General features: G+C 36.2%; 1 protein-coding gene across 6 annotated transcripts in view; it reads right to left on the bottom strand.

The window, feature by feature from the left end:
* LOC5574550 (ras-specific guanine nucleotide-releasing factor 2) overlaps positions 1 to 12,498 on the bottom strand; it is a 714,561-nt gene that overhangs the window by 572,968 nt on the left and 129,095 nt on the right. For all 6 annotated transcript variants that reach the window (XM_021850760.1, XM_021850761.1, XM_021850764.1 and 3 more), the window contains 2 exons: positions 5,958 to 6,284; positions 5,238 to 5,884 (listed from right to left, as the gene is read on the bottom strand). In XM_021850760.1, the coding sequence (XP_021706452.1) occupies positions 5,238 to 5,884; positions 5,958 to 6,284 (974 nt within the window). The remainder of the gene's footprint in view (positions 1 to 5,237; positions 5,885 to 5,957; positions 6,285 to 12,498) is intronic.

The following is a 12,498-nucleotide window of genomic DNA, read 5'->3' as shown; positions in this document are numbered from 1 at the left end:
TTTTTATTTCTCACTTTTCATCGCCTAAAGAGAGAATAGGAATATTACATTTAACACATTTCTTCACTGCTATCTCAATTAACGCAACTTTAAGTGAAAACCCTGACGTGAATTTTAAATAAAGCATATTAGGAAATTTATTTAAAAAATATTGCTTTTTCTTTGAGCAATAGCTGGTGGATTAAATCAAGGTTTTTTTTTGCCGCTTGTTTGAAGCGCCCATCGTCATCCCCACCGCAAACCTCATCGGGCGAGAAGGATTTCAACCAGTGTGCCGTCAAATTCAACAATGCAAGTTTTGAAAATATTTCTACCGTGAAGCGCAACATTACTGGCAATACTCACAGCAACAACAGAACTGTCGGTGAATTAAATGAGAGTTTTGGTGAAATTTGCTGTTGCAAATCCAGTGTCCGGTTTGTGAAATTGCTGGCTACGAGATGGCTGAAACCCAAGCCGCTTGTTCAAGCGCCCATTGTCATCGTCATCGTAAACCTTATCGGGCGAGGAGGATTTCAACCTGTTCGCTGGCAAAATGTGTCCGTGTTACTCGATTCCTCACAGTTCAATCGGCCCTTTTCAGGGCCAACATATGTGTACTAAAGAGTTACAGTGAAACCTCCATGAGTCGATGTTCTATGACTCGATATCGACTCATGGAACCATACTAAAAGCAAAATTTCATGGTTGCTATGATGGTCCCCTCAAACAGCTTTCCAAGGCATTAGTTTCAACGACTCGATATTTCCATGAGTTGATGGTCCCTTCAGATATCGACTCATGGAGGTTTGACTGTATTTGTGTAATATTTGCTAATATGTTTGCCACATCCAATCAATCAATGGAAAAGAGTTATTTTGAATTAATTGCTCCAAATTAACGATGATTGGGTATACACTGAAAAATAAATTCTTCAATATAGAGTAAGGTGGGGCAAAAGTTCGACCTTAGTGTTATAATCAAAGTTATCAGGAAAACAATAGCAGATGAAACAAAACAAATACCATACAGTGAACCTTCAACATTTTGGCTTTAATTTTGCTGAACAAACTTGTGTCAAAATATGTACCCATTTTTAGTTATAACAGTTTCAAAATTGATTGTCTTAAACGAACTTTTGCCCCACCGGTGGGGCAAGAGTTCGAATCTAGTGTGGGGCAAAAATTCGCTGGCTGAAACACAAAATATCGATCCGTTTATGACAGGCATACTTTACACCAGCCGTAAACGTAAGTTTGCCGAAAAATACACACTAAATTTTCATCAAAAAAATTGCCCAAAACCGGGTTAAATGTAATAAACTCAAAAATAGCAGTTTTTCGCTAAACTAAGTGGAAATGTAAAATTTTGGTGACAGTTTTCACATGATCAGACAAATGTAGCTAAATTTGATGATAATATGTGGATTTTAGGCAATTTGCAAATTTTTCCGTCATTTTATACATGGGTCGAACCTTTGCCCCGCTGATTCGAACTTTTGCCCCACTATGGGCCAAAAATTGTTTCCAAGCATTTATGCAAAAACTAATACACCTATAAGCAAACTAATGGTAGGCCTAGAAACGCCCTTACATAAAATATTGAAAAAGATTTTATCTTCAATTGGTCCATGCAACGTAAGTTTGAACAAAACTTACAATATTCACGTCGAAAATCAACAAATAGCCATAACTTTTTCAAATCTCAATTGATTTATATGATATTTGGAGTGAAAGTCTCTTAGGCAGCATCCATTTATTACGTAACGCTAAAATATAAATTTTTGACCCCCCCCCCTCCGTAACGCTTTTTGTATGAAAATTTTTAAATTTTTGTATGAGCCGTAACGCTTGAACCTACTCCCCCCCTCCCCCTAGAGCGTTACGTAATTTGTGGATGCCGCCTGAATGGAATAGCATGCGAACCACTATGACATTTATAAGCTTTGTTTTGAATTGATCTAGAAATCTTAAAAAGAAACTCTTACCACACTCGAACTTTTGCCCCACTTTATTCTAATGGCCTAAGCTTCTGAATAGAGTAAGGTGGGGCAAAAGTTCGACCTTAGTGGTATAATCAAAGTTTACAGGATAATAATAGCAGACGAAACAAAACAAATACAATACAGCGAACCTTCAACATATTGGCTATAACTTTGCTGAACAAACTTGTGTTAAAATATTTACCCATTTTTAGTTATAACAGTTTCAAAACTGATTGTCTTAAACGAACTTTTGCCCCACCGGTGGGGCAAAAGTTCGAATCTAGTGTGGGGCAAAAGTTCGTTGGCTAAAACACAAAACATCAATACTTTTATGCCAGACATACTTTATACCAGTCGTAAACTTGTGTTTGCCGAAAAATACACACTAAATTTTCATCAAAAAATGCCCAAAACAGGGTTAATTGTAATACACCCAAAAATAGCAGTTTTTCGCAAAACTAAGTGGAAATGTAAAATCTTTGTGACATTTTTCGCACGATCAGGCAAATTTTGCTAAATTTGAAGATAATATGTAGATTTCAGGAAATTTGAAAAATTTTCCGTGGGTTTATACATGGGTCGAACTTTTGCCCCGCAGATTCGAACTTTTGCCCCGCTATGGGCCAAAAATTGATTCCAACTATTTATGGAAAAACTAATACACGTTAAAGCATCCTTATCATAGGCCTAGAAACGCCCGTACATAAAATATTGAAAAATATTTTATCTTCATTTGCTTCTATGCATCGAAAGTTTGACCAAATATTACAATATTTACGTCGAAAAACAACAAATTGCCATAACTCTTCCAAATCTCAATCGATTTTTATGATATTTGGAGTGAAAGTCTCTTACTTGAATACCATTCGAACCACCATGACATTTTTAAGTTTTGATTTGATTTGAGCTAGAAATCTTAAAAAGAAACTCTTGCCCCACTCGAACTTTTGCCCCACTTTACTCTACATGTAAAGTGATTATTTTGTATTAACACAAAATAATAACACATAATGTCAATAGTAAATCAGAATTTGTATGCAACAAATAGTGTGAAAATTTATTGGATTTTTAGCAGTAGAAATCTTCAATAAGTTCGTGACGGTCTCAAGCCAGGAAATAGAACAGGCAAACGTTATTCAACGTCAACTTGGCGGTCGTATCTTGGAAACAACCTCTTACTTTTTCTTTATTTTGATGGATTTTTTCAAGGATATTCCCAATTATGCATAGTGAGAAAATTCAGGAGGACATTTGACAAAATTCTGACAATTTAAATACAGAAATATTTGAGAATTTTTTTTCTAAAACTTTTGAAAACATCCAGCGAAGACTCACCTTTTAAAATTACAGATGGAATAACCAGATAGAAATTATAAAAAATCTCCTAAGAATTATCTTCTTCTTCTTCCTGGCATTACGTCCCAACTGCGACAGAGCCGGCTTCTCAGCTTAGTGTTCTTTTGAGCACTTCCACAGTTTTTAACTGAGAGCTTTATTTGCCAAATGACCATTTTTGAATGCGTATATCGTGTGGCAGGCACGAAGATACTCTATGCCCTGGGAATCGAGAAAATTTTCTTTTACGAAAAGATCCTCCACCGGTGGGATTCGAACCCACGACCCTCAGCATGGTCATGCTGAATAGCTGCGCGTTTACCGTTACGGCAATCTGGGCCTCGCTAAAAATTATATGAGAAAGCTGATTTTGTTATATTGTTTCAGCTTGAAGTATTTCATTATGGATAATGCTGGAGTTTTCATAAGGAGAGTCTCTTTCAGAAGTTCTATCAAACATTTCTTCATTAATATCATTCTAATTAGTGTAAGAATACGTTAGTTATTACTTCTCAGTTCTACTATAATATCTGTCAGAATTTCGTCATTGAAATTCGGGATCCTCCAATGATTTACCAGCAATTTATATAAGAATTTCGCCGATGAATAAGAATCTTGAATCAAAATCAGGATTCTGCCGATTCGAAAGAAAATGTTATAACTGTGTTTTTTTTTACATATATGGTAATTGTTAATAAATCTTCGAGCAAAAAGCTCGAAAAAAAGTGGAATACCTACAAATAAACAAAAATCGAATTTAGTAATATATCGTTTCATTGCGCTAGAGTTTGTATCCTTTGATACGCGTTTTTCTGCCTCAACTGTAAGGCCGTCTTCTGTGTCGTGTAGAAGAAGTGGCATGTAGTACACGACACTGAAGACGGCCTTACTGTTAAGGTTGAAATACGCGTATTTGTCAAAGGATACAAACTCTAGCGGAATCAAATGGCGTGGTAATTGTTGTTGAAGAAATTATGAATTATTTTTCATGATTTTTGTCATTAATCATTTTTGTAAGCATGTTTGGAATTAAATTTTGAGCATCTGGAATGCATCAATCTTACAAATATTTTCGGTAAAGTTTCTATTTCTCTAGCAGAATACTTTCAGTTTTTTTAGCAAAATCCAAAGGGAGATTTTGGACGGACATGTTTTCCAAAGAAACTGATTCAAATTATTAAGTTCAAAATTAGATCCAATGTTAACAAAGAATAATAAATTAGAGTCGATATCTGTAATGAAGTTTCTGTAACAAGGGGGGAAATATCTTGAATTATTTTCTGTAGAATAGTTTGAGGAGTAATTGTGGAATTCATAAAGATCTAATCTGCCGTGAATCGCAAGTCAGTCCCATCTGCATTTTCGTCGAAATTGAGTTGAGTTCAATTTTCAACATATCTTCCAATGCTCTTTCAGCTGCACTTATGAGATAATAAAATTTGTTCGGAAAAATTAGGAAAAAAACAGCAAGTCTTTTTATTTTACTTGTAAAGGTATCGTAGTGAAAAGTAAATTGTGAAAGTTTCATTACGATTTGCACATGTTCCAATCCTCTGGATTTTTTTTATATTCGTATGGAAAACGAGTTTGAAAACTTCACACCCCATTTTCTCAATGCCTACTTTTTACAGATGGGACTGATTTACGATTCGCGGCAGTATATAGCATCCTGAATAAAAAAAATTGAGGGGGGGAGGTCTGCAAAATTCCGAAGGCTGGCTTCCTGACCCCCTGTTCCTACGCCAATGGAAATCAAGATTAGTTTCAACCATTTAAGACTCGAACTCAGCCGTCACATGGAAGCCAGCTAATCAATACTTAAGGTCAAATGCTACTATTTCCATGCCGAACAAATCCCAACCCAAGGTTGACGACTCTCCCCTACAAGACAACGCTTCGACGCGTGGAAACTAATAGTAAAATAAGCGAGCGAACATACCTTCCCGAAGAAGCTGCCGTCCCCGTTCAGCTGTAAGCTATGGCGATGCTGACAGAGGGCAGCATGCGGAATGGCAATGTTGTGTCCAACGCTCGGTCTTCGGTCCATCGGAAGAAGATGAGGCGGCGAGATACTTTTGGCAGGCGTTGTGGTAGTTGTTGTCGTTATCGTGACCGTTGTTGTGGTTGTTGTGCTCAGATAAGGTTGAGTTATTATTTTCGGTCCTTCGTGTCCATTTTGGCATACTGTCGTTGGTTGTTGGTCTTTGGTGATTAGCATTGGCTGCGGCTGTTGCTGTTGCTGCTGGACAGTGGAAGGACTGTGACATGGCGTAGTTGTTACTGTTGGCGGCGTTTGAGGTACTTTAATCTGCTGCTGCTGTTGTTGTTGCTGTAGCTGTGGTGGAAGCTGTTGATGTTGTGGTATCGTGTTGGAAGTGTCCGTCGTACAAATTGTTGGAGGAATATCTTTCCGTTGTTTTGGATAAACACGTTCTGGCAGTGGACCTGTCGGAGCTTTGCCATATTTAAACGTGCCCTCCGTGGGTGTTTGCGCTTCCGATTTGTCTTGTCCGCCGGACCCCGTTGATCCCACCAATGTGACACTGCTTAGATTGGACGGTGACGAAGGTCCACTCATTGCAGCTTCTGTAAGTGAATAGTTGCACACTGTAGCTAATTTCATCTGCAAATACTTTACATGGAATGCAATGTTGCTTACCGGTTAGCGTGTCGGAGCTGCTTGAGCCGGCCATCGTTTTCGGTATTGCTAGATAGGAGTCATCCTGTGGTTGAGGGTGGATTTGGTGCTGTGATTTACTTTGCATGTGGCCCGATTCTAACTTTGGAGAGATTTGCTTTTCTTCTGGATTATCGTGATGGTGAGCGCCATGCACTATGACAGGGCCCACCTGTTCCGGAATCCATGACAGGGTTTCCTGTTCCGAGCCTTGATGACTTGGATAACCACGGCGAGAACCTCGGAATCGTAGTCCCACTGAGTCACCGCTCATTGAACGGTCCCGGTCAGCACCTTCCGAGCAGTACCCTGCGAATGGAATGGAATTGTTATTCTGAGGGTACAGGAATTGAGCAACTTTTGAGGTATTCATTCATCTATATAAATAAAAATAGAAAAGTGTTTGTATGTCACGAAATGACTTGAGAATGGGCTATCGGATTTTGAAATTTTTCATATAAATGTGATCCTGAAGTGTTCCGACGTGTTTGTGTGTACAAAAAGCTCCGTTGTGTTTCCGTGTTAGTTCAAATTACTTTACTAAATTTATTTTGCATGGCTTCATTTGAGTGATTACAGTTTCCATTTTTATTGCAACTATAGAGTAACGTGCAAAAGTGTATCCGGATATTTCAATTCAATTAGAAAGGGGTTTAGGGCTAAACTTCAATGGATAGCACGATTATAGGATTTTTTCAGCTTTTTATTCATAAATTTGAAATTATTCAGCATTGTTATATCCAGCTTTTCACGCTGACTATAAATCATCCGGGGATTATTCGATTATGATGATTCTTGGCTACAGTTTCTATGGTAACGTCTTAGTAAGCCTTAAAATAAAAATGATATTATTATCAAGTTGTTTTGACAGTCGAAAGCTTTTCAATTCTTCAACATACATTCGTTGAATTTTAGGAACAATTCCGACCAGTTCTCGGCAAAAGTTCGCAGATTGTGTCCTGAAAATATTGAACGTTATCGTGAAAAGATTCAGAAAGTCAACGGCGTGGATCCGTACACATTAGACTTCAGTGAAAAGGTTATTCCATTGACTGTCGATTATGACAAGATTTTTTGTCATTTGGTCACAAAACTATCGTTCAGAAGTGGAGCACCCAACCGGTCTCTCAAAGCGTACAAAGCCTTTCAATCAAGCTTCGTGAAAAGTTCAGAAAGATGTAAACTAGGAGATGTTTTCGTTGTCTATGGAAAGGTACATATATCACTGACAAACAGATATAACATTCAGAACTATTATCAATTTAAAACATAGTACCGTAAACCTAAAGTCCAACGCTTAAAATACTGATGTTTGCGACCGTTAAACTCGAACAAAAGCGATACTAGCGACAAGAGTGAGCATGTGGTACACTACTAAACATTAGAATTGAGCGCTATTTTGCTGTATACGATGAATTGAATCCGAGTGGATGTTTGATTGTCTGTGCTTATATTGCAATATACATTTCTCAAAATTTCAACATAACAATTTTATTTTCACAAGGTGTTACATAGCATGAATTTAGGAGATCCACCAGCAGAATGTTGGGTAATTATAGATGATACTTGCGGAGAAGATGAAGGTGACAATGCAGGATCAATCGAATCAGCACATTGCGACTGCACAGCTGGTGCTGGAGAAACGAGTTCACACGTTGCGGCGACCTTGTATGCACTATCATACGCAAGAGAAATATGTCTTGGTCGACAGGTAAAAGTAACATATAGATTTGTTGGCGATTCAAATATTATATGATTGAATTTAATAGTTATCCGTCACAGAGATTCCTGCTTATTGGATGCAACCTGGAGGGAGTAGTGCTGACACAAATTTTTATGCAACGCTGGATTCAATGAGTTGTGAACGTCGACGTGAAACTGAATGTGCATTGCGTCATGTTGACTTGTAGAAAAGCAACAAGGATTATAAAGAACTTATTCAGGGTATTGCGAGTTCATGACGAAGAGTTGCAGCAAGCAACGCATTTTTTCAAGAATATATTGATGAAACGGAATCTCCCCATAGAGTGAAGTGGAGCAAAAGTTCGAGTGGGGTAAGAGTTTCTTTTTAAGATTCCTAGCTCAATTCAAAACAAATCTTATAAATGTCATGGTGGTTCGAATGCTATTCAAGTAAGAGACTTTCACTCCAAATATCATAAAAATCGATTGAGATTTGGAAAAGTTATGGCTGTTTGTTGTTTTTCGACGTGAATATTGTAATTTTTCAAACTTTCATTGCATGGAACCAATTGAAAATAAAATCTTTTTCAATATTTTATGTAAGGGCGTTTCTAGGCCTATCATAAGGTTGCTCTGAGGTTTATGAGTTTTTGCATAAATGCTTGAAAACAATTTTTGGCCTATAGTGGGGCAAAGTTCGAATCAGCGGGGTAAAAGTTCGACCCATATATAAAATCACGGAAAAAATTGCAAATTGCCTAAAATCCACATATTATCTTTAAATTTAGTAATATTTGTCTGATCGTGTGGAAACTTGCACCAAATTTTTTACATTTCCACTTAGTTTTTCGAAAAACTGCTATTTTTGAGTATATTACAATTAACCCAGTTTTGGGAAATTTTTTGATGAAAATTTAGTGTGTATTTTTCGGCAAACTTAAGTTTACGGCTAGTGTAAAGTATTCCTGTCATAAATTTGTGTCAATATTTTGTGTTTTAGCCAGCGAACTTTTGCCCCACACTAGATTCGAACTCTTGCCCCACCGGTGCACAGTGATTTTTTTTGTCGATTTTGTGATCGAAATAGAATAGCGTCTAAACCGTTGGTTTTAGCGAAAAAGTTTCTTCAGGGAAGTTTCTTGATTTGTAAAATCGCTTCTTTTGATACTAGCGGCCAGGTGATTAAATCACCTAAAAGTGAGATAAAAAAAAATTTATCTGTTGAAGATAGACGGTCAGTGTCTTCAGCAAAGTTGTAGCACATGTTAATTCAAGACACTTTGTCGAAGACACCAAATTTCTATCTCTTATACATTACAAGATATGTCATTTTTTCTAAAAATGACCCTTAAAAATCAAAATTTTAGTATAACTTTTTTCTAACATTTTTGACATTTTTTGTGCCTTCTACAAAGTTGTTCAACTACCAAAACTACATGTTTTTGCTGAACATTGCAACTTGCTATCTCTTATGGTAAAATAGTTATTTTTAAATAATAAATTTTTATGGGGCTTTTTTGGACTAATAACATTAGTTTGGACGCAGATTGACGCACTTGGCGATTTGCGATTTTGAAAGGGCTATTTTATGACTTTCAAATGACACTAAGAACTTTTGGCCAGAAGCGGTCTATTGATTGTTTTGTTTTAACTAGTTAAACCATAAAAATGCATTTAATTGCGGTTTCTCGACATTTTATCGTTTTCATTACGTTATTTCATATGAAACATGTTGCATTTGATACGTTATGGTAATTTTCAATATATTTTTATTAACTCCCTCAAATATAGACTTCATTTAGCATGGAAATGTTTTTCTTTTTTATTATTGTTTGAGTCATAACGTTTCACCAACTTTTGCATCTTCATAGAGCGTTACGTAATTCGTGAACGATGCCATTTGTTTGTCATGCAACTATTATTTGTTAGAGGAACAGCGTAACAAACTTGCTCATTTCAAAATCTCGCGATACGCAACATGGCTGATAAACAATCCTCACTGCTTTCTTTTCCACGTTCCCTTCTACTTTAAGCATCGGTCTGTTTTACCGGTAAACAAATTAAACAAACAAAAAAAAATGATTAATCATTGTAATAAGGAATGGTACAACTAATTTATAATTCAATTTATAGTTGTATTTGTTAAACCAGACATTTTTCAACAGCTCTCACTAAATTCACGGGGTTTTTAACAGTTATAACCAGTGCTGTCAAATGTCAAAATTTTTGAAAAATTAAAATGCTTATAGCACGTTTCCACTTGAAATTTAGCATCAGCAAATATGGCCAACTAATAGTAATTCGGAAAAAGTCACAGGGAAAAACATTTTCCGATGACTTTTTCCACAGGATAGGATGATATTAGCAATATTCAAATGTCAAAGTCACGTGATATTCATGACATTCAACAGCCCTAGTTACAACAGAATTCAAAAACATGCACTGAAATTAAAGTTCTGATTCATGTGCAGGCTCACTGGTACAGTTTTATTTTAAATCAGCAAATACTTTGTCTGCATTAGTATAAGTGGAATTTCGGCACACATGTTATTCACGATCAGTTTTGCTTAAATTTTGTGTAGGTACAAATAGAATACGAATTTAAATTTTGTTTAGGAACAAATAGAATAGAAGAATTTGTATAAAACGAAAACGATTTTTATTAGTTATGTTGCGTGTCGCGAGATTTTGAGAGGAACAAGGACATTACATGGTAGCAACAAAAATAAAAGTTGCGTGACAAACAAATGACATCGTTCACAAATTACGTAACGCTCCATGGAGAGTAAAAAGTTGGGTCAAACGTTATGACCAAAACAAAAATAAAAAAGAAAAACATTTCCATGCTAAATGAAGTCTGTAGGTGAGGGAATAAATTAAAAATAATGAAAATGACCTTAACGTACCAAATGCAGCATGTGTCATATGAAATAACGCAATGAAAATGAGAAAAAAGTCGTGAAACTGCAATTAAATGCATTTTTATGGTTTAACTAGTTAAAACAAAACAATCAATAGACCGCTTCTGGCCAAAAGTTCTTAGTGTCATTTGAAAGTCATAAAATAGCTCTTTCAAAATCACAAATCGCTAAGTGCGTCAATTTGCGTCCAAAATAATGCTATTAGTCCAAAAAAGCCCCATAAAATCCATTATTTAAAAATAACTATTTTACCATAAGAGATAGCAAGTTGCAATGTTCAGCAAAAACATGTAGTTTTGGTAGTTGAACAACTTTGTAGAAGGCACAAAAAATGTCAAAAATGTTAGAAAAAAGTTATACTAAAATTTTGATTTTCAAGGGTCATTTTAAGAAAAAATGACATAGGGTAAGTGTTCCCTTAGTTGTGGGTGTTCCTATAGTTGCGGTAGTGCTGTTTTCACTGATTTTGTTGAATTAGCCACAGAACCGACACTGCCAATCGACGCATTGGCTTGTTGATACGCGGAATAGTTGGAAAAAGCGCTCAAATTGCTTTAAAACTTATGAAATATAACTTAAATTGCTTAAACATTTTTTACTTGTACCAATAGTTGCGGTAAAGTGTTCCTATAGTGGAGGATCCCATAAGAAAACAACGGATACCGCAACTATAGGAACACAAATTAAAATTATACCTCAACTAAAGGAACAGTGTATCAATAGTGGAGGTATTATTTTTCACTGACATGCCGTGGATTACTGCGATGAAATCATTTTTCTCATTGAGTCATTGGGCTTCACTTCCTGTTAGAACTCTAACATGTACATTAATTGCACTTCTTGAATTTAGGCGGTTAAATGAATTTCTACCGTGCTAAGTACCTCCACTATTGGTACATCTACCCTATCTTGTAATGTACAAGAGATAGAAATTTGGTGTCTTCGACAAAGTGTCTTGAATTAACATGTGCTACAACTTTGCTAAAGACACCGACCGTCTACCTTCAACAGATAAAAAAATATTTTTTTATCTCACTTTTAGGTGATTTAATCACCTGGCCGCTAGTATCAAAAGAAGCGCTTTTACAAATCAAGAAACTTCCCTGAACAAACTTTTTCGCTAAAACCAACGGTTTAGACGCTATTCTATTTCGATCACAAAATCGGCAAAAAAAATCACTGTGCGGTGGGGCAAAAGTTCGTTCAAGACAATCAATTTTGAAACTGTTATAACTAAAAATGGGTAAATATTTTGACACAAGTTTGTTCAGCAAAATTATAGCCAATATGTTGAAGGTTCACTGTAGGGTATTTGTTTTGTTTTAACTGCTATTGTTTTCCTGGAAATTTTGATTATACCACTAAGGTCGAACTTATGCCCCACCTTACTCTATCCAAAGAAGATCTGAACTGGAACGACTCTCGTTTTGTAACTTTTTCGATTGGAACAACACTCCAAAAAACCTGGAAGAATTGGTCGAATAGCAGAGCTTATCAATTGGTACATCGAACATGCCGATCAGATTTCAATCGAAGAACATACTAGATATCAATCATCTGATCCTCTATGGTTCAAGTTACGTTTTGGTAGGGTAACAGCTTCAAACTTTGCGCGTTGTGTTAAAGCAAGACAAGATACTCCTTCCAAATCTCTTCTGGCTACAATTTTTGGTGAAAATTCAGCGCAAAATATTCCAGTCACTCTTCATGGAAAACGTTGTGAACACAAGGGTGTAACCATAGCTATTAATTATTTTCAACGGCAAAATCATCGTAATGCAATCGATCGTAAATGTGGTTTGATGCTATCAGAAGATTACCCATTTTTTGCTGCATCGCCCGATCATTTACTTTTTTGTGAATGTTGCGGAACTATTGTCTTTGAAGTAAAATGTCCGTTTAAATTCGATACGCTCTCT

The sequence above is a fragment of the Aedes aegypti genome, chromosome 3 (genome assembly GCF_002204515.2).
Source record: "Aedes aegypti strain LVP_AGWG chromosome 3, AaegL5.0 Primary Assembly, whole genome shotgun sequence".
Classification (NCBI taxonomy): Eukaryota; Metazoa; Arthropoda; class Insecta; order Diptera; family Culicidae; genus Aedes; species Aedes aegypti.
This window is presented reverse-complemented; position numbering and strand designations above follow the sequence as displayed.